Below are 17,468 nucleotides of genomic sequence, written 5' to 3'. Positions count from 1 at the left end.
GATGATTTCATCACACTGACGACTCATGTTCATCTTGGAGTCCACTATGACTCCAAGATCCCTTTCTGCTCCTGTGCTGCTGAGAGGGTCACTTCCCAACCAGTAGATGTGCTGGATATTTTGAACCCTAGGAACAGCACTCTACAGCTGTCCTTCTTGTACTGCATCCTATTGTGTACTTCCCACTTTTCTAACCTGTCCAGGTCTGCCTATGCTCCGGAGTGTGCACTTCACCCCACAATTTAGTCTTAGGTCATCCTTCCTTAGTACCAATTTCAACTTGCAAGGAGGTATAGTGCTCCTTTACATATAGAGCTACATCTCCACCCTTTTTCCATATGTGGCCAAAACTCAACTTAAGAGGCCATTTCCTCTGGTAAAAGAACAACTAGGGAGGCTGGATATCTATATTCAGCAGGACCAGATGAACTCCATCCAAGCATACTGAACAAACTAGTCAAAGTCATCACAGGACAAATGGCAAAGCACTTTGGAAATTCATGGTGCTCAAGAGAGGTCCCAGAAGACTGGAATAGGGCTAGTGTTGTGACCATCTTCAAGAAGGGGAGGAGAGAGGACCCAGGGAACTACAGGCTTATCAGCTCAACCTCAATCCCAGGAAAAAAAAAACGTGAAAAATTTCTCAAGGAGTCCATATGTGATAAGCTTGTAGAAGGCAAAATTTGGAATGACAGCCAGCATGGTTTTGTTACAGGTAGGTAATGTCTGATTAATCTCATCTCCTACAACCAAGTTACTCACCACCTGGATAAGGGAGATGAGATCAACACCATTAACTTGGACTTCAGGAAGGCCTTTGACTTGGTGTCCCATGAAGCTCTCAAGGTGAAGTTAGGGGAAACCATGCTCAAAAATTCAACAGTGAGATGAATGGGAAACTGGCTGCAGGATCAGACCCAGAGTGTACTAATAGACATATCTGTGTTGAACTGGCAGAAGGTAGCCAGTTGGGTACCCCAGGGTTTGGTACTTGGACCAGTACTTTTCAATATCTTTATCAATGATCTGCACGTGGGGGTGAAACACACACTGATGAAGTCCACCAATGACACTAAGCTGTGGGGAAGTGTGGCCATGCATCAGGGTAGGCTGATGATTCAGGAGGACCTAGACAGATTTTTTAACCTGTCTAAGGAATACTGTTGTATTAGCATACCCAACAAACGCCTCCCTGGTGTAACAACATTGCGTCGAGGGCTAAGTGGTTCTTCATGGTCATATGTGATGTAGCTTGTAGTTGTTGGTTCAATAACCTTAGGGATGTTTCAGTACTATTGGCTAGAATCTCAACTTGTCCAGCTAACTCTGCAATAGCGACTCTCGCTTTGCCTATCCCTACTCCCCACGCAAAAAGACCTTCAAGCGCCCACGCCAAATGTTGGCTGAATTGCTCGCCCCATGTCAACTTACTCCACACTGGAATGTGTCGCTTATGGTGACGGAGTACGGCCAGGCTATTCGGATGAGCTGTATTAACACTTAAAGGAGGGCAGAGCATTACTGTACTCAAAAACATTGGACACCTGTTAGGGTAGCTGGGAGGTTAGTATAAAGCTGCCCATCCGAGCAGGCCCATAGCATCCCTACGGGGGCTGGCGTATTGATCGGTGCACAGCTTTGGTCTTTCCATCTGATTAAAGCTACCTCACGAGGGAGATCGACTGTGCTTGCGGGCGCGTCGTAACCATGGCACCATTGACTAAGTCTGGCCACGATTAAGATGGGGTAAAAGTATGAGCGCCAGTCTTGGGTATCCGATATGTTGATGGCTAGCGACTAGTTCCAAGAAACTAGAGATTGGGGCTGCTGAAGGACGAATGGAACCGGGCCAGACTCATCTCGTGCCCTCGTTTTGTTCGGGCCTGGTGGAAAAACTAAGTAACACATTGGCGTGATGGCTGTGGGGTTCCAGGTTAACGAATTATCATCCCTGGACCACTTTATTCCTTTTGGGTTAATCCCCCACGGTATTTCTGAACATGCAATGTTATCTGCGGACAGAGCGGTTCATTTTAGCTAGCGTCAAGTTACGTGGCCAGGAATACCGGTAATAGACGGTGCGTTGGCGCTGGGAATATATAAAAGAATGTTGAGTTATCATAATATTGGGGTTCGGACTGGTGTTCCGGGCTTTAAACCACTTATCAACATTAAACGGGGTTAACACCGGGTCGTTAACAGAAAAAGGCAGGCGTAAACATGCGGTGAGTCCTGACTTTCCACTATCTCCCGTAAGGTTCGCCCAGAGTGATAAAAGGGACAGAACCGAGTTAGATGTTGTGAAGTCAGCCCCGTTTGCTGAGGAACCTGGCGGGAACAGCAGGAAAAGGGTGACTACCCCGCTCACGACATATAAGTAGGTGGCCATCGCTGCATTGACTTGGATGTGCTGCGGTTGGTGCTTGGTGATTCTTGTGATCGAGCAGTCACAGATTGCCGCTTCATCACCGCCGGGCCTGTAAGGGGACAAAACAAACGAACAGACAAACAAACAAAGAAAAGGAGGGCCATAATTGGTGAACAGCAGGGCGGCGAGTTAGCCAGTTGTGATGAGTTATGATGAGCGACCGGGTTTGATCGCCTTCTAGGAGCACAGAGTAGGTGCCAGGATACTGCTCGGGTTCGCAGATGACTTCCTTGTGCACTCGCGGATGTGGTTGATGAGGGTGTGGAACGGTGACTCGGACTAATTCGTCTAGGGGTGAGCTTCGGCTTCCATGGTTGGGGCTTTTGAAGCGCTGGTTCATCCCAGGGGGGCTTGTCTTTATATGAGGCGTTGTGTTGGTGACAGCGTTGACTTGGGTACACCATAGGACGTGGTTCCATCCCACCGGAGACTTTTACCTTGGGATCCATCAGGGCCTGTAGCCGTGGCATCTGGCTTAGCAAATTTCCAGCCGGCTGACTGGCCAGTGGCCTGAGGAGAAGCCTGAAAGTCACGGCCTCTCTTCTCCCGGAAACCTCTACACATGGCTCAATACTGTCCAGGATGGTTGGAACATCTCCGGGGTGACCGAGATGACGATGGGGCCACGGCACGTTGTTCTGCGCCTGTGTCAGTCCCAACGGCTGTACCCTCGGGTTCCAGGACGCTTAGGATACTCCGATGATGGCCAGCAGCAGCTGCTCTGCAGACAGGTTCGGCGGTCGTCCATTATGCCACGCATGAGATTTGTGGCACACTTGACCTGCAACGAGAGCTGGGAGCGGGATGGGCCAGTAGGCGTTGCCCGTTACCACGTTTAAGTCGGTGGCGTGCCCTCCACTCCATGAGGCTTGACGAGTTAGGAAGCTAGCTTCTTCCAAGTCTAGCAGGTCTGACCCAAATTCTACTACTAGGCGCCCCAGCCACATAGCTAGGGTTTCACCAGGTTTCACTTTTGATCCTCCGCACAACTCCTGCATTTCTTCCTGGGTGCGGGCGCAGTATGTGGTGGTGGCACGAGTTGCGCCCTGTGCATCAGTAACTTGCTTGACCAGTGCTATCGGGTGAACCGCGGCTGGGAGAGGGTTAAACATGTGGGGCGGGAGCACTAGATACATCTTTCCTCCCTCATGGGGGGGCAGGTTTTCTTTCTCCATCACTTCGAAGGGCGGGCTGGGGGCGTGGCTGTCCGTTGGTGTCACTCCGGGGGGCGGGCTGTCTTTTGGCGCCACTCCAGGGGGCGGGGCCATGGGCAGTGACGCGGCCGGCCCGTCTCCTGAGGGAACTTTCGCGCCCTTTTCGTCTTCTCCTCCTTTTTCGGCGCCATTTTCTGGCGGTGGCTCGGAGCCCCCTGCCGCCTGCTCCAGTGACTCCATGCTCGCTGTTCGCAATTGCATTTCTAGGTTGGCGTTTTCTCTCAATAACCCCGCTACCGTTCGAAATAACATGTTTATTATTTTTTCCTTGCTCCATTTTGGGCCTCCCCATCTTGCCGCGTGGTGGCCCTCGGTCGCTAGGCCTTCCCAGAGCTGGCCGAGGAGTTCGTGACCACGCGACCCAGGCACCAAATCCGGACAGTTAAACCAGTCCGGTGTGGTGGGCTCCCCTCCTTCCCTCAGGTACCAGGTGCACTGGGCAAACTCTTGAGCGGGGGCAGATTTTCCGCCTTCTTCGCCTTCACCCCCGCTAGGGATGGGGTCGATATTTCATCCGGGGGCCGATAGCGAACCCGGTCACTGGCCATTATGCAGCCGAACGCCTCAGGAGAGAGGCTTACTTTCCACTCCTTGATGGCCGCCTCTTCCCCCTTTACCGAGAAGTAGCCTCCGAGAAGGTTCTCTTCTCCCCCCTAACCGCCTGGTGGTAGGCGATATGCTCCCAAAGTTCATCCGTGTCTTCCACGTGGTGGGCCCCAGTGCGCCAGGGGCAGCACTCAATTAAATTCATCTCCACCACCGTGCCCTTAGATCCTGTCCGTGACGCCATGTCTCAGACGGCCGGAGCTGACTTGAGGAGGATTGCTGATTACTCGGCCGTCAGGCGTGCTGGTGGATGGAGAGGCGAGACACAGTGTATTGGTTGCAAAATAACTTTTACTTTATTTACGCCGCTGGTGGCTGCGACACAGGTGGTAAGGTTGCTTGCGTAGTTACAGGTAACGAGTTGCTTGCGTAGTTACAGGTAACTGGCAACAAAACGAGCCGGCGAGTTTGTAGACAGAAACGAGCATGCAGGATGAAGGATACGTTGGGAACAGACAGTGACGGGGAGATGTTGGAGGATGGCCAGTCCGCCAGCTTTTCTCTGCCACGTGGCAAAGTCCTCTGTACTCTACCACGTGCTCAGAGCTCTCTGACTTGGGCGGAAGCTGCACGGATTTTTATACATTTAGAGTAGCCAATACCAGACTGCCAGGTGGGAATAGCTAATGAGGCAGAACGTACCAAATTTGAAAGTAACTGCGGTTATTCAGGGCAGTTCTGGTGTGACAGGGGCACTCAACTCATTTGGTTATGACACCACCCTCTCTACCAGCCAAAGAGGATGCTGGAGCTTTCCAGCCTTGCTATTGTTTGCTTCCTCTCCAGGGACTGCCCTCTTCCAAGATGCGGCTGGTGTCTTCAAAGAGACAAAACTCACTGTCCCTATGGTGCTGCAGAAGGGACTAACTTTTGCCACTGCAACCCATGCTGTGTCTGGCAGGGAGATATATGCACTCTTCAATGCTTGCTTCAATGCTAAACAGCTGAAAAACTCTCCCAGCCTGCTGCTGATACAGGGCAGGACCCAGCAGATCTGGAGTAACCAGCCACCTGAACAGGACAAGTAGCAACCCCTGGCAGGGCAGGGAGTGATGGCCCAAAGTGACAGAGACCCCCGTGGAGCAGCAGAGATGCCCAGTAGAGTGGTCAAGACCCCTCCACAGTGTGGAGCAGTGGAGACCCCCTGGCACTAGGGAGGAGTGGCACAAGCCTCCAGTGGGGCAATGGCATAAGCATCAGGAGAAACTATTATTTGAGGGGGCTGGATAGTGTGGAACGCACCCACCTGACACCCTCCCCTTCCTCCCACAGGGCCATTGTGGGGGCTGGCATGTGCGGGTGCCGTATGTGCTGCAGTGGAGGAGTATGCAGTGGGGGTGCTGGTTGAGGTGTCATGGTGGTGCTGGAGCACTGGAGCCTCTGTTGCCAACCTATTCTGTGGGGGGATAAGCCCCATTAGCCCCAGCTTTCCAACACTTATGCCCCTTACCCATGTCAGCCTAGTGCTGAAGCCACAACAAAGGGGGTGTCTCCATGCCCCTCAATGCCTTTGTACAGCCCACATCTGACATGGCCACTCTGGGCAACAACAGCGAGGTGCCTCTGCCCTCCATCTCCATCTCCATCTCCAACAAACACCCCCCCCCCCCACCGTAGCAGGCTAACTGAGTTATGCTCAGGCTCTTGGCATAGTATTAGGCCTTCCCAGAACTAAGCAGTTAAATTGTACAGCATGCCTTATAAGGCACTGGGAAAATGAGTGCTGTGATTGGTACAGTGGGCAAACCAGGTACAGTAGTTTCCCTAAAAGGGAAGAAAACCAAAAACAGAATAGGATTGGAGTATCTTATCTAAAAAATAAATGAGTGAAAAAACTTGAGGATTGGACAATTTGAGATGAGAAAGTTACAAAAGTCTGGACAACCAAACAGTGTGTGTCTGTGTTGCCACCCTGGGGAAACAGGAGCAGCCTTGGACTTCTTGCTTTGAGTAACAAGGAATCCAGAAACTAACATCCCACACACCCAGCAGACCAGCAGAGGATCTGAGGCCAGTACAACTGAAGGGCACTGCTATAATGTCAAAGGAGTCTGTACCTCCTGGAGTCTATTCCTGCATCTGGGATGGAGTTGGGTCTAATATCTTAACAAACTCATTTAACACACTAGCCCCCACTCCTTCCCAAACCAAGACTCCGGGTTCCATGCCTGGCCTGAAGATCTGGTGGGAAAAGAGATGGAGCTGACAGGGTGCAGCAAAGCGTTCATGTCTGTGCTCATGGCAGGAGGGAGAGTGTGTTTGTGTCTGTGTGTCCTTGTGCAGAGATTGAGTGAGAGTAGCATACGCCCATCTGTGTAAACGCCTGTGTGTGTACCTGTGTGTGTAAATTGGGCCAACGTGGGACGGGGGCAAGGAGCGGAGGTGTTATGTGTGTCCTCCCCCTGTCCAGCAGGGTCCCCCTAGCTTTCCCAGGAGGGGAAGGGGCCCAACCCACCGAGGCCAGCTCCCGTGGGAGCAGGGGACCTCCAATGCTGTGTTTGCCCAGGGCCCCAGTGCACATTAATGTGCCTGTGTACGTGGAGCTGGACGCAGAGTGGGGGTCGGGTTGTGCACAAGTGGACTTGGAGCAGAAGCAGCTCGGGATGGTGGACGGAGACAGCAGCTGCCACGTGGAAACTCCGCCAAGTTCTTGGGAAGCAGCTGCTCATCCCTCCCCCCCGGACCCCGGTCATCCTTGCCTGGCAATTGGCTAGTTCATTAACAAGAAGGTTTCACTGGGTCTAGATTAGCCTTCAAAAAGGAACGGGGAAACGGAAAGAAGCCGCGACTCCAGGCTGAGCGGTCCGGGACGGGCACTGAGTCACTGCGAAACAATGTTGCAAGCGCCCGGGCGCAGGAAGCGGAGCGGACTCGCGGGCTCCGTCCGCGGCTGCGCTCCTCCCCGGCGGGGCACCGCCGTGCCCGCACGGTTGCGGCAGTGAAGAAAACGAGAAACCAGTTGCTGCAGCCCTGTGACTGTTCACACGGAGCCCAGCACGCTTGCCAGTCACTCCGTATTCACTCGCACTGGCGCGCCGGGAGGTGGTGCTTGCACCGGGAAAGGCACCGACTTACGCACTGCAGAGAGAAGGGATGCATATGGCAAAACCCGGGCACTGGTTGCTCGTCATTTCAAAGTCACTGAAACCACCTTCCCATCACCGCACTGCCAGCCCCTGCTCTGCCCCCTCTCCCCCGCATGAACTGCTCCTGCGGGGCCTGGATGTGAGGCGATGGACCTCCATCTCTTCTGGACCTCTGCTCCTGCTGCTCCCCTGCCCCAGCTGGAACCTCTTCTCTCCAGCCCCTCAGGATCCTGGCTCAAGCGGCTAGCTCCAAGTTCGTGGTTTTCTGGCGCAAGACGAGCCGAGCGTGCGTTTAAACCCCCAGGGAAGCCGAAGCCCTTGAAGGCGCGGGGCTGAACTGGGGCTCCCAGATGCAGCCCTGGCCGAGGGAGGACCTGAGGGAGCGCGGGGGCGCCGCGTGCGGGAGAGCTCGCCCCGCGCTCCCGTGTGCGGAGCGGCGTGCGCCCGCGGGGTCTCGCCTGCGGGTCGCAAGGGGGAAGGCCACTTGGAGCGGGAATGTCCCAGCCGAGGCAGGACAGCTCAGAAACGAGTCCGGGGTGCTGCCCCGGGCAGAAGCACAGCACAGATGTGTGTGCCCGGTCCTGCCCGCGGCCCCGGGACGGGCTGCCAGGGCGGAGCTTGCGGAGGAGCGCAGCCCCTCGCAGGGCAGGCTCTGGCCCGCAACCAGTGAAGCTGGGGAAGTCGGGGCGGAGCAGAGGATGTTTCGCAGCCCACGCTTCTCGCCAAACGGTTTTCCTGTAACAGGTCAGAGGCCGAACAAGCAGCCCCTCTGCTCTGCTCTGCTCTGCTCTGCTCCGCGCCGGGGCGTTGGTGAGGGTTTGCCGGAGGTAGCGTTATGGGGAGCCCAACGAGAGAAGCCCTGCGGCAGGTCCTGGGCGAACTGAGACATGAGGAGCTCTGGGCACTGAAGCAGGGGCTGGAGGAAACCCCGCTGCAGGAGGGCTCCGAGCCGCTTCCCCGGGAGAGACTCTGGGGCGCGGAGCCGGCAGCACTCGCTGACCTGCTGCTCAACAGGTGTGGAGAGCGCGGCAGCCTGCGGGTGGCTGTCCGGGCTCTGCGGACCATGGGCCGGGGAGACCTGGCAGAGAGACTCATGGACACGCCGGGAGCCGGTAAGGAAGGACACTGGCTCCTCTTGCCTGCAGCCCCCTCATGCCCTTGGCTGGTTTCCCGTTTCCAGCCAGAGGAAAGCGTTTTTGTGCCCAGGACGAAGGCGCAGAGGGGCTGGGACTTGGCAGGGTGCAGCCGGGAGAGCCAGATGGGGGAACAAAGGGCTGTTGTACAGTGCCAGGGGTTTAGTCCTTCAGGATGGCATTCTTGCCCCCCAAATTGAAATGGTGAGTTTTTAATTTAAATGGTGGGTTTTATTTTTCTGACCCTGTATACATGTCATGGTCCAGGCAGCTGCAGGTGCCTGCTCAAGGCAGAAGCAGCAAGAGGCCCGATCATTTTGTTGTTGTTGTTGTTTGGTGGAGCCTGCCCCCCCCCCCCCTTGTGTGATCCCCCAGCTTCATATTGGCTGCCCAGGACAGAGGTCCCGGTCCCACATGGGTCTTGAGTAGTGCATGACAGCTGTCATTCACGGTCAGGGCGGGGTTTTGCCTGATGGTGCAGTTTGGGGAGTCCCCCCTTGCCTCGACTGACCCAATGGCTGTATTGTCATGGGTTAAAGCAGTAGTGAATATGGGGGGTGCTCAGTTCCAGGAATCAGTTCCTTGGCTTGATTAGCCTAAAATGGCTTGTACAGTAGAGTTTTGTCATGGTAAGTTCCTCTGACTAGGCTATGGTCAAGTAATCGCCAGAGGTTCCTGTTTTGTCATTTACTTACCTGCTGACTCATGCTTGCATTCACTCAAGGGACCAGCACAATAGAGCAGCTTTTATCACTTTATAATTATAATTTCAAAGCCATTTTTTACATCCATGGGGCGGGGGGCAAATCAGGGTGACCGCCCGCAGGCCTCTGGCTCCAACATTCTTCCCGCCACACCAGGGGTGTGCCATCTCTCACCAGTCTCAAGCCGTTCATGTATGAGGGCCCCCGCAGGCAGTGCCGTACAGGCCCCGCCACAGCACCGCCACCACCACCTCCAGACACTTGCCCCCTACTCTGCCAGCTCCAGCTGGTCGCTGTCACGGCCCTCGCACAGAACTCTGGGGAGCGAAGGGAGACAGAAAACTTCCCTTCGCAGCAAGTGTGAGGCCGGATACCTGGGTGGAGGAGAGGGGCCTGCATGAAAACTGAAACAAAGGCAGCGTGTGCGGACGGAGCCAGGGGAGAGTTCCGGCTGCGAGAGGCAGGAGATAGCTGGAAGGACTTCAAGGGGAACGGAGCCTGGAATTGGGTCTGGAAAAGAGAAGAAGGAAACCCAGAAGAAATAAGGAGAGACTACAAGAGAGACACAACAGATGACAGAGGGAAGTGAACGGAAGAAGGGTCCTGCAGAGAGACTTACCTGGGAAGCTGAAGTGAGGTAACGAGGGAGACCTCTGAGGTGGTGAGTCTGATCCCTGAGGATGTTGGGTAACGTCCCAGAGACCTAAAGAAAGAGAAAGGAACGAGCGCGTATGAAATTACCAAAGAGAAGAGAACCCCACATTTGGATATCGGTAAATAATACGAGGTCACACAGAATTGCCATTTGCTTGGAACCCGGGGGAGGAGCCTGGGAGAAGCAACCAAACGATTGAGAGCTCCCAGAGAGAAAGGGAACTAAATAGATCTAAGATTTTTAGTTATCTAAAAACCCACAATAACTCTGCAAAATACGATTTGTGCTAAACTGAAAACACGGTATCTTCTTCATCTCTCAGGACTGTGTTTATTTCTTTACTGAATTTGATCAAAGTTGTGGCAGGAAAAAAATTAAGAAAATTAACCGATTCATATTAAAACAAAAAACTGTGATTTATTTTTGTGGGCATAGCTTAACTCTCACAGTGAGGTAGTTTGGATCGACATCCACTGGGGACAGTAAGTGAGTTAGGTTAGCATCAGCATATATTTACAATCTTTGCAGCGGATATTTTAGTTCTTTTGTTTTCTTTAGTGACACTTGCTCAATCGATATGTAGATGCGGTTTCTAGGTTTCTCCTACAGAAAGCCACTCCAGCTTTCTGGTTTGCTCTGAGCCTTGCCAAACCCACGCAGTGAGTGTGCTAGGTCTCTGCCAGAACTCAGAAGAAAAAGGTAATGCACAAAATGGGGGATGCGGGAAGAAGGGGATTCTTGTTACATAAGCACCAAACCCTGGGGGACCCCACTGGCTGCCTTCCGCCGGTTGAAACAGATCTGTCTATTAGTACTCTCTGGGCCTGACCCTGTTGAGCCCCAGCTCAAGTCTGGGATCGTGCCCAGTATGCAAAGGCCAATAAAGATACCAGGGGTGAAAGTACAATGAAGGTTTATTGCTAGCAATAAAAGGTGTGAGCGGAATATTTCACGTAACAAGCACACCAGATTACTATTTCTAAGCATCTTTTATACAGGAATTTTTGAGCCTTCATAAGCATCTATGTTTGCTGATTGGTTATAAAGGAGTGACGCAAGGAGTTCTTTACTGAGCATGTCTCTATACCTGTGTTTTAGCTCTGTATCTCATTTACACACATGTATGTTTCATTAGCATACTTTTTCCCCACCTAGGGGCGTGATTTTTAGTATTTTAATGAGCCCTTTAACCTAGTACTTTGCTTCTTGCTTTTGTTTTCAAGCCCCCTTTATCTAGGACTGTCTCCTACTTATCATTGCAGATAGGCATTTGTCACATAACATTCTCTTCTGCTTCGTCTTTGAATAGTGGTTTCTAGGTCACTCCTTACAACCCCGCAGCCAGTTTTGCACCCATTTCACCGTGGAATTGTTGAGCCCAGAGTCCCCTACTTTTACCATGGGAGTCTCATGGGACACCAAGTCAAAGGCCTTCCAAAAGTCCAAGTTAATAACATCAACCTCATCTCCCTTATCCAGGTGGAGAGTAAACTGGTTGTAGAAAGAGATGAGCGTACAACCCACAATAAAATGGTGCTGGCTGTCATTCAGAATTTTGCCTTCTACTGGCTTACTGCATATAGACTCCTTGAGAATTTTTTTGAGGATTTTTCCTGGGATTGAGGTCAGGCTGATCAGCCTTTAGTTCCCTGAGTCCTCTCTCCTCCCTTTCTTGAAGATAGGCACAACATTAGCCCTTTTCCAGTTTTCTGGGACCTCTCCTGAGCACCACAAATTCCCATATGGGTTCACCAGTGGTCCTGTGATGACTTCGGCTAGTTTATTCAGTACTCTTGGAAGGAGTTCATCTGGTCCTGCTGATTTATAGATATCCAGCCTCCCTAGCTGTTCTTTCACCAGCTCTGCATTGACTGTTAGTGAGTGATCATTCCTACTGTGAATATTCTGTCTTCTATTTGCATTTGGCATGCTGTCACTCTTAGATTGGTGGACTACAGCTGCAAAGTACTCATTCAGGAGTTCAGCTTTCTACTTAGTGTTGGTGATTTGATGTCCAGATGCATTGAGCAGTGGTCCCACACTCCCACTGGTTTTCCCCCTGTTACCTGCGTACCTATAGAAGGACTTCTTATTGTCCTTGATTTCAGTTGCCAATCTGAATTTGGTCACTGCCTGTGCTTTTCTAATCTGCCCCTACAGGTGTGGGCCAATCTTACGTAGTTCTCCTTAGACCCATTCGTAGCCCCATCATTAGTAAGCCTCCCTTCTCTTTTTCAGAAGTGCAACTTCCCTAATGAGCCAAGATGGCCTTCCAGGCCCTGTGCCACCTTTTCTTGAGTACAGGTATGGACAACTTCTGTGCACTGAGCAGAGTGTCCTTGAGGAACAACCACTCTTCATCCACACTCTTTCCCTGCAGTCCATGATCCCATATGGCATTACTCACTTATGGAAGTCAGCTTTTTTAAAGTCAACAATTTGTACCTTACTGACAGATTTTCCAGCCCTATGACAGACAGTGAAAGTGAGAGTGTCATGGTCACTGTCGCCTGGGTTACCCTCTATTGTCAGATCACTCACCAGGCCGTCCCCCGTGGCCAAAACTAAACCTAGGAGGGCATTTCCCATGTATTTCCTGAGACAGATAGACCTCATCAATACAAGTCAGAAATCGATGTGGCCGGTCAGATCTGGCCAAGTGTTCTTCCCAGGAGATATGTGGGTAGTTAAAGTCACCCATGATGACCATTCCCTTCCAGTTCTTTGGAGAATTCCAGATCTAGCACCTCATCTTGATTTGGAGGTCTGGGATATATTCCTACAGTAAGGTCCCTTTCACTGCATCCCCCTGCCCCCTCCCCCCTCCCAGTATCTTGACCCTGAGGGTCTCAGGTCGTCTTTCCTTAGTACCAATTTCAGCTTGCAAGGAAGTGTACTGCTCCTTTACATATAGAGCTATATCTCCACCCTTTTTCCCTATGCAGGGAATCCAATCCCTCCAATCCTGCCTATGCAGGGTGTAGCCCTCTATAGCTATGGTCCAATCATGGGTAGAGTCCCACCAGGTCTATGGTATCCCTATGCTATCATAGTCCCTACAGGAAAACAGGAGAGCCAGTTCCTCCTGTATATTCCCTATGCTCCTGGCATTTGTGCACAGGCATTTGAGCCTTCTGCTGGAGGTCCTCGTTTTCCTGTCATGTTGAGGGAGCTCCATTCCCTCAGCTCATGCTGCAGTGTCCTTCCTGGCATTTCCTGCTCCGCTCATTGCCCTCACATCCTCCAGTGATCTCAGTTTAAAGCTCTGTCTGGGAGGTCCGCCAACCTGGCTGAGAAAAGAGCCTTCTCCTTCAGTGTAAAGATGATACCATCCCTTCCCAGAAGACCTCTGTCTCTGAAATGTGTGATGTGGTCAAGGAAGCCAAAACCCTCTCAGTAGCACCACTGGAGTCTTCGGTTCATCTCTTCGATACATCCATCTCTGCTAGGCCTGCAGCCCACAACCAGAAGGATGGAGGAAAAAACTACCTGCACCCCCAACCCTTCAGCCCAACCCCAGAGCCCTATAGTCACTCGTGACCTATCCAGGATTGCTCCAAGCCATGTCATTTGCACCCACATGGGGGAGGAGCATGCAGTAGTGGTCGGAGGGCTGGATGAGTTTAGGAATCCTCTCAGCCACGTCCCAGATATGGGCCCCTGGGAGGCAGCAGACCTCACAGGCTAGGGGGTCAGGGCAGAAGATTACTCCCTCTGACCTTCTCAAGAGGGAGTCACCCACCATGACCCTCCTGCATCTCTTCTTAGGGGTGGCAGCAAGCTGCCTCCCCTCATCCAGAGCCGGTGTTCCTGCTGATGTCTCTGCAGGTGGTGTGAGATGTGTGTACCTGTTGCTCAGTTTTGAGGGAGGAATGACCTGGGTACTGTGTGTCTTGGGACCCGAGACGACTGTCTTCCAAGCATCTCCCTGGTGGGGATCCCTGTTGATCTTCCTGCTGTCCATCTTCATGTAGCCTGGGCTCTGTGCTCTTCCATCTTTGTTCTTTGGGAGAAGAACCTGATAGTAGTTGTCAGTTTCCTGCTCATGGGCCATGATGGCATGAAGCCTGCCTAGCTGGGCCAGGAGCTCAGTCACCTGGCACTCCAGGGACCTCACTAAGGAGCAAGCCCCACAGCTGGGGGTGACCTTGCTCCCATTCCCAGTTTGAAATGCCCTGGATAGGACAAATAAAACAATTAATTCTATTTTCAAACTCCCTCCCTAGGTGCCAATTTTGTTGATTATCACCGGGAGCAGCTCATTAAACAAGTCTCCTCATTGATATGCATCCGGAATTTGCTGTATAAGAAAGCCCTGGACCGTGAGCAATATGAGAGCATCCTGGCTGAGACAAGCGACAAAGGCAGGATGAGGAAGCTGTTTGAGCTGGTGTCGAGCTGGGACATGTGGCGCAAGGACCAGCTGTACCAGGCATTGAAGGCAACAAACAGCTGCGTCATCGAGGAGCTAGAGGGTAAATGAGCAGCAAGGAAAGAGCATGCCTTATCAATAGTGGGCTCCATCCCAAATGCACCTTGCAGTGACAGTCTTTCATGGCTATGGGTGTCTTCCCCTGGCTCAACAGTGCAGTAGTGAGGCTGGACACAGGTGTTCAGGTGACCTGCACAATGCTTTAAAATGGGGGAGGAACCAAGATACAGCATGAGTGCCACTATGGTACAGGCAGCTTCTGTATGTGGCACATGGCAGCTTGCTGAGGGGACAGGCTGCCCAAGAGCAGGTTGGGCAAGAAGTAGAAAGTGAAGCAAATGAGGCAGGGGGCACAAGGCAGGAAGCAGAAGGTAGAGGAGAAGAACAGGCAGAGAAATGGGATTAGAGTGGCACTCAGGCAGCATTCAGGGCTAATTTGTGGCATGACTGCCAAAAAAAAGGGAGTCCTCCGTACAGTATAACCTGCAGAATAAATGGGGGAGTGCCTGCTCCACCAGGGACTGCTTCAGTTCCTGGTGCTGCCAGTTCCATCCCAGACACTGCTGTCCCCATGCACACTTTGCAGAATGGGCTTCACATATCTGAACGGACTTGGGCCTCGGTGGCAGCGTGGCCCAGTGTCTAGTGTCTGGCATCCTCCAGAAGGGATGGGGGAGAGAGACGGCTGCCCAGGTCTGGTGTTCTGGCCTGTCTCCGGGGCATATTCCAAAGTGAGGGTGAAGAATCACAACTGAGCCATACATTGGTTCAGCAGCAGCCTGCAGGCATCATTCTTCCAACCTCCAAACTGCTGTTTTGGACTGAGAAAGATGGCAGCGAAACAAAAGGACACTGGGGATGCCAGGGGACCTGGAAGAAAGGGAAGAGAGCCCTTCTTCCCCACCCTGCTCCTTCCAGTGAAAAAATGGGCACTGCACAGTAAAATCCTTTCTGCGAAAGTCTGTGTCCACTCTTTAGGCAACTCTTAGCAGTGGCCCCATACTGGCCCCTCCACTCTCCCCCTGTCATCTCTTGTGATCAGGTCCAGCCCCCCTGCACTAGGGAAGGAAAGACTGCTGGGGTCAGATGACTCCAGAAAGGTGAGTGTCCAGACTTTTTTAGAAGATATCCAGAGTAGGGATTGCACCATCTCTGGGGGAGTCTATTCCAGACCGTGGGAGTTGGATAAAGCCCTATTCATAAGAGAGGAGAGATACAGAAACTTGCTCAAGCTGGTTCTTGCTTTCCAGCTACTGGTTTTGTCTTCAGGATATGAACCCAGAGTACACACTCTTCTCATACAGCATGCAGCCTGTTGAGAGTCCTGTAGAGTCTCAGGTGATATTTCAGTTAAAAATGGGTTGTCTTCCTCCCTCAGCTTATTCATTTACCTGTTTTAAATCATTCAGCATTTTCCTCATTTCAATTTTGGGACAGGAAAACTGGGCATTTTGCAAGTAGCTCCCTCAGGGGAAGAGGAGGAAGAGGAGGAAAAGGAGGAGGATCCAGGCACAAGGTACAAGAATATGCTTCAGAAAGGTAAGTGAGGCAGGGCTATCTGTGTGTTTGGCTTCCTAAATTTTTGTTCGGTGGGCTGTATTAGCATGTGTGATCTCAGCAGCTGGGAGAGCTGCTCACTGGGTGGTTGCTGGGGCATCGCTGCCAGTGTCTGACAAAAGCACTAACATGGGGGCAGAACCAGTCCAGGTCCAGGAGAGTATAAAAGGAGGCTTCCTGAGGGACCAGGGAGTGAGTGAACAGGGGCAGCAAACAGGGCAGTTTGCAAGTCAGTTTGCAGCTCAGTTTCCTGCCCACTCTTTGAGGGAGAGCCTTTATGGTAACTTGTTTCTTTCTTTAAGAATAAATAGTTTACATATCTTTAGGGTAAGTAGCTAAAATTGAGCAGTTTCATTGATACTTAAACCCCAGAACTCGGAGAGACCTCAACAAATTGGAGGATTGGGCCAAAAGAAATCTCATGAAGTTTAAGAAGGACAGTGTAACAGGTGCCTGTTCTGGGCGGATCTAAACGTGGCCCACCCTGGGCCTGGTTCCTGGGCCAACCACCCACCTTCTCTCCTGCCATGCCTTGTTGTTAATTGATTAATTGATGTTAATTAGCGGGAGGCTGCCCATTTCCTGCCCCTATGCCAGGGGGCTCTATCTGTGGCTCCATTCCTCTCCTACACCGCAGCCTAAGCCTCGCAGATGGTACCGACGTTGTTTGTCCTGGCCTTGATCTAATATGTCCCCTTCGTCCTCACTGGGCCCTCTGTGGGGTTTCTCAATGCTGCCCCCTCTCTCTGGGGCTTCTCCAATGCTGTCCCCTCTTTGGCTTCTCAATGCTGCCCCCTCTCTCAGGGGCATCTCACTGCCTCCTCTCTGGGGCTGGGGTCAGTGCACCCTGAATGCTGCCCCCTCACTGGTGCTGGGGTCCCCACACTGCTGTGGGTCCCCTATGAGGCCTCCTCCTCCCCCTAATAGCCTTCCCAAACCACCAGCTACCAACAGCAAACTCAAAGCATAAGCCCCTCGGCTATAACATAAATCTCAGGCCTCTGGCTCCAACATTCTTCCCGCCACACCAGGGGTGCACCATCCTCACCAGTCTCAAGCCGTTCGTGTATTCAGAACTCTTCCCTTTACTCTCTCTGGCATAGCGCCTTCTCCCTTAGCTGCCAGCAGGGAACTTCTCCTGGCTTCCAGCCTGTGATTTATATAGGAGCCAGGCCCTGCCCTTCTGGTCAGCTGACCAGGCAGGTGTGAGTCACTAGCTCCCTCTGGTTGCCCTAGCAACCAGCACCTACGTAGTTACTCTGGATGTACAAGCAGCAGGCACCTTAGTGCCCTGCTACAGACAGGTACAAAGTTGTGCGCCTAGGAAGGAACAATCCCAAGCACCAGTACAGTCTGGGGACCAACTGGCTAAGCAACTTCCATCTTGTCTGCTGCCCTTCATGCCACCCCACCAGCTGATGCCTTCTCCTCCCTGCAGCAAGAGCTGCTGGATCCTATTTAGGATCCAGCATTTTAATTTTATTAAGTTATTTTTGTTGATTTTGTGGATTTCATGGGACAATCGGTGTTCAGGGCTTCTGTGAAATCTGTGAATGTGCAAATGAAGTAGGTCCCTACTCAACAAGAAGCTAGTTGAAAAATAAGCAGCAGGGAAAATGCATGCCTTATCAATAGTTGGCTCCATGGGAAATA

General features: G+C 52.2%; 1 protein-coding gene and 1 long non-coding RNA gene across 6 annotated transcripts in view; one reads left to right on the top strand and one right to left on the bottom strand.

Moving 5' to 3' along the window:
* Positions 1-8,033: 8,033 nt before the first annotated feature.
* The window catches only part of LOC102566162 (uncharacterized), a 98,825-nt gene continuing 89,390 nt past the window's right edge, over positions 8,034-17,468 (top strand). For 2 of the 5 annotated variants that reach the window (XM_059725660.1, XM_059725659.1), the window contains exons 1-3: positions 8,038-8,446; positions 14,053-14,301; positions 15,696-15,797. In XM_059725660.1, the coding sequence (XP_059581643.1) occupies positions 8,170-8,446; positions 14,053-14,301; positions 15,696-15,797 (628 nt within the window). In that variant the 5' untranslated portion in view covers positions 8,038-8,169. Of the gene's footprint in view, positions 8,447-8,494; positions 8,672-14,052; positions 14,302-15,523; positions 15,597-15,695; positions 15,798-17,468 lie in introns of those variants that run through there. The other 3 variants (XM_059725661.1, XM_059725662.1, XM_059725663.1) reach the window with 3 other exon arrangements.
* On the bottom strand, positions 9,187-16,924 carry LOC132249928 (uncharacterized). The gene is made up of 3 exons (XR_009461451.1): positions 16,864-16,924; positions 9,791-9,874; positions 9,187-9,681 (listed from the first exon to the last, which is right to left on the bottom strand). It is a non-coding gene; the product is annotated as an uncharacterized LOC132249928 (long non-coding RNA).

The sequence above is a fragment of the Alligator mississippiensis genome, chromosome 4 (assembly GCF_030867095.1).
Source record: "Alligator mississippiensis isolate rAllMis1 chromosome 4, rAllMis1, whole genome shotgun sequence".
Lineage (NCBI taxonomy): Eukaryota > Metazoa > Chordata > Crocodylia > Alligatoridae > Alligator > Alligator mississippiensis.
Note: the sequence above shows the minus strand (reverse complement) of the source record. Positions and strands in the feature narration are given on the sequence as shown.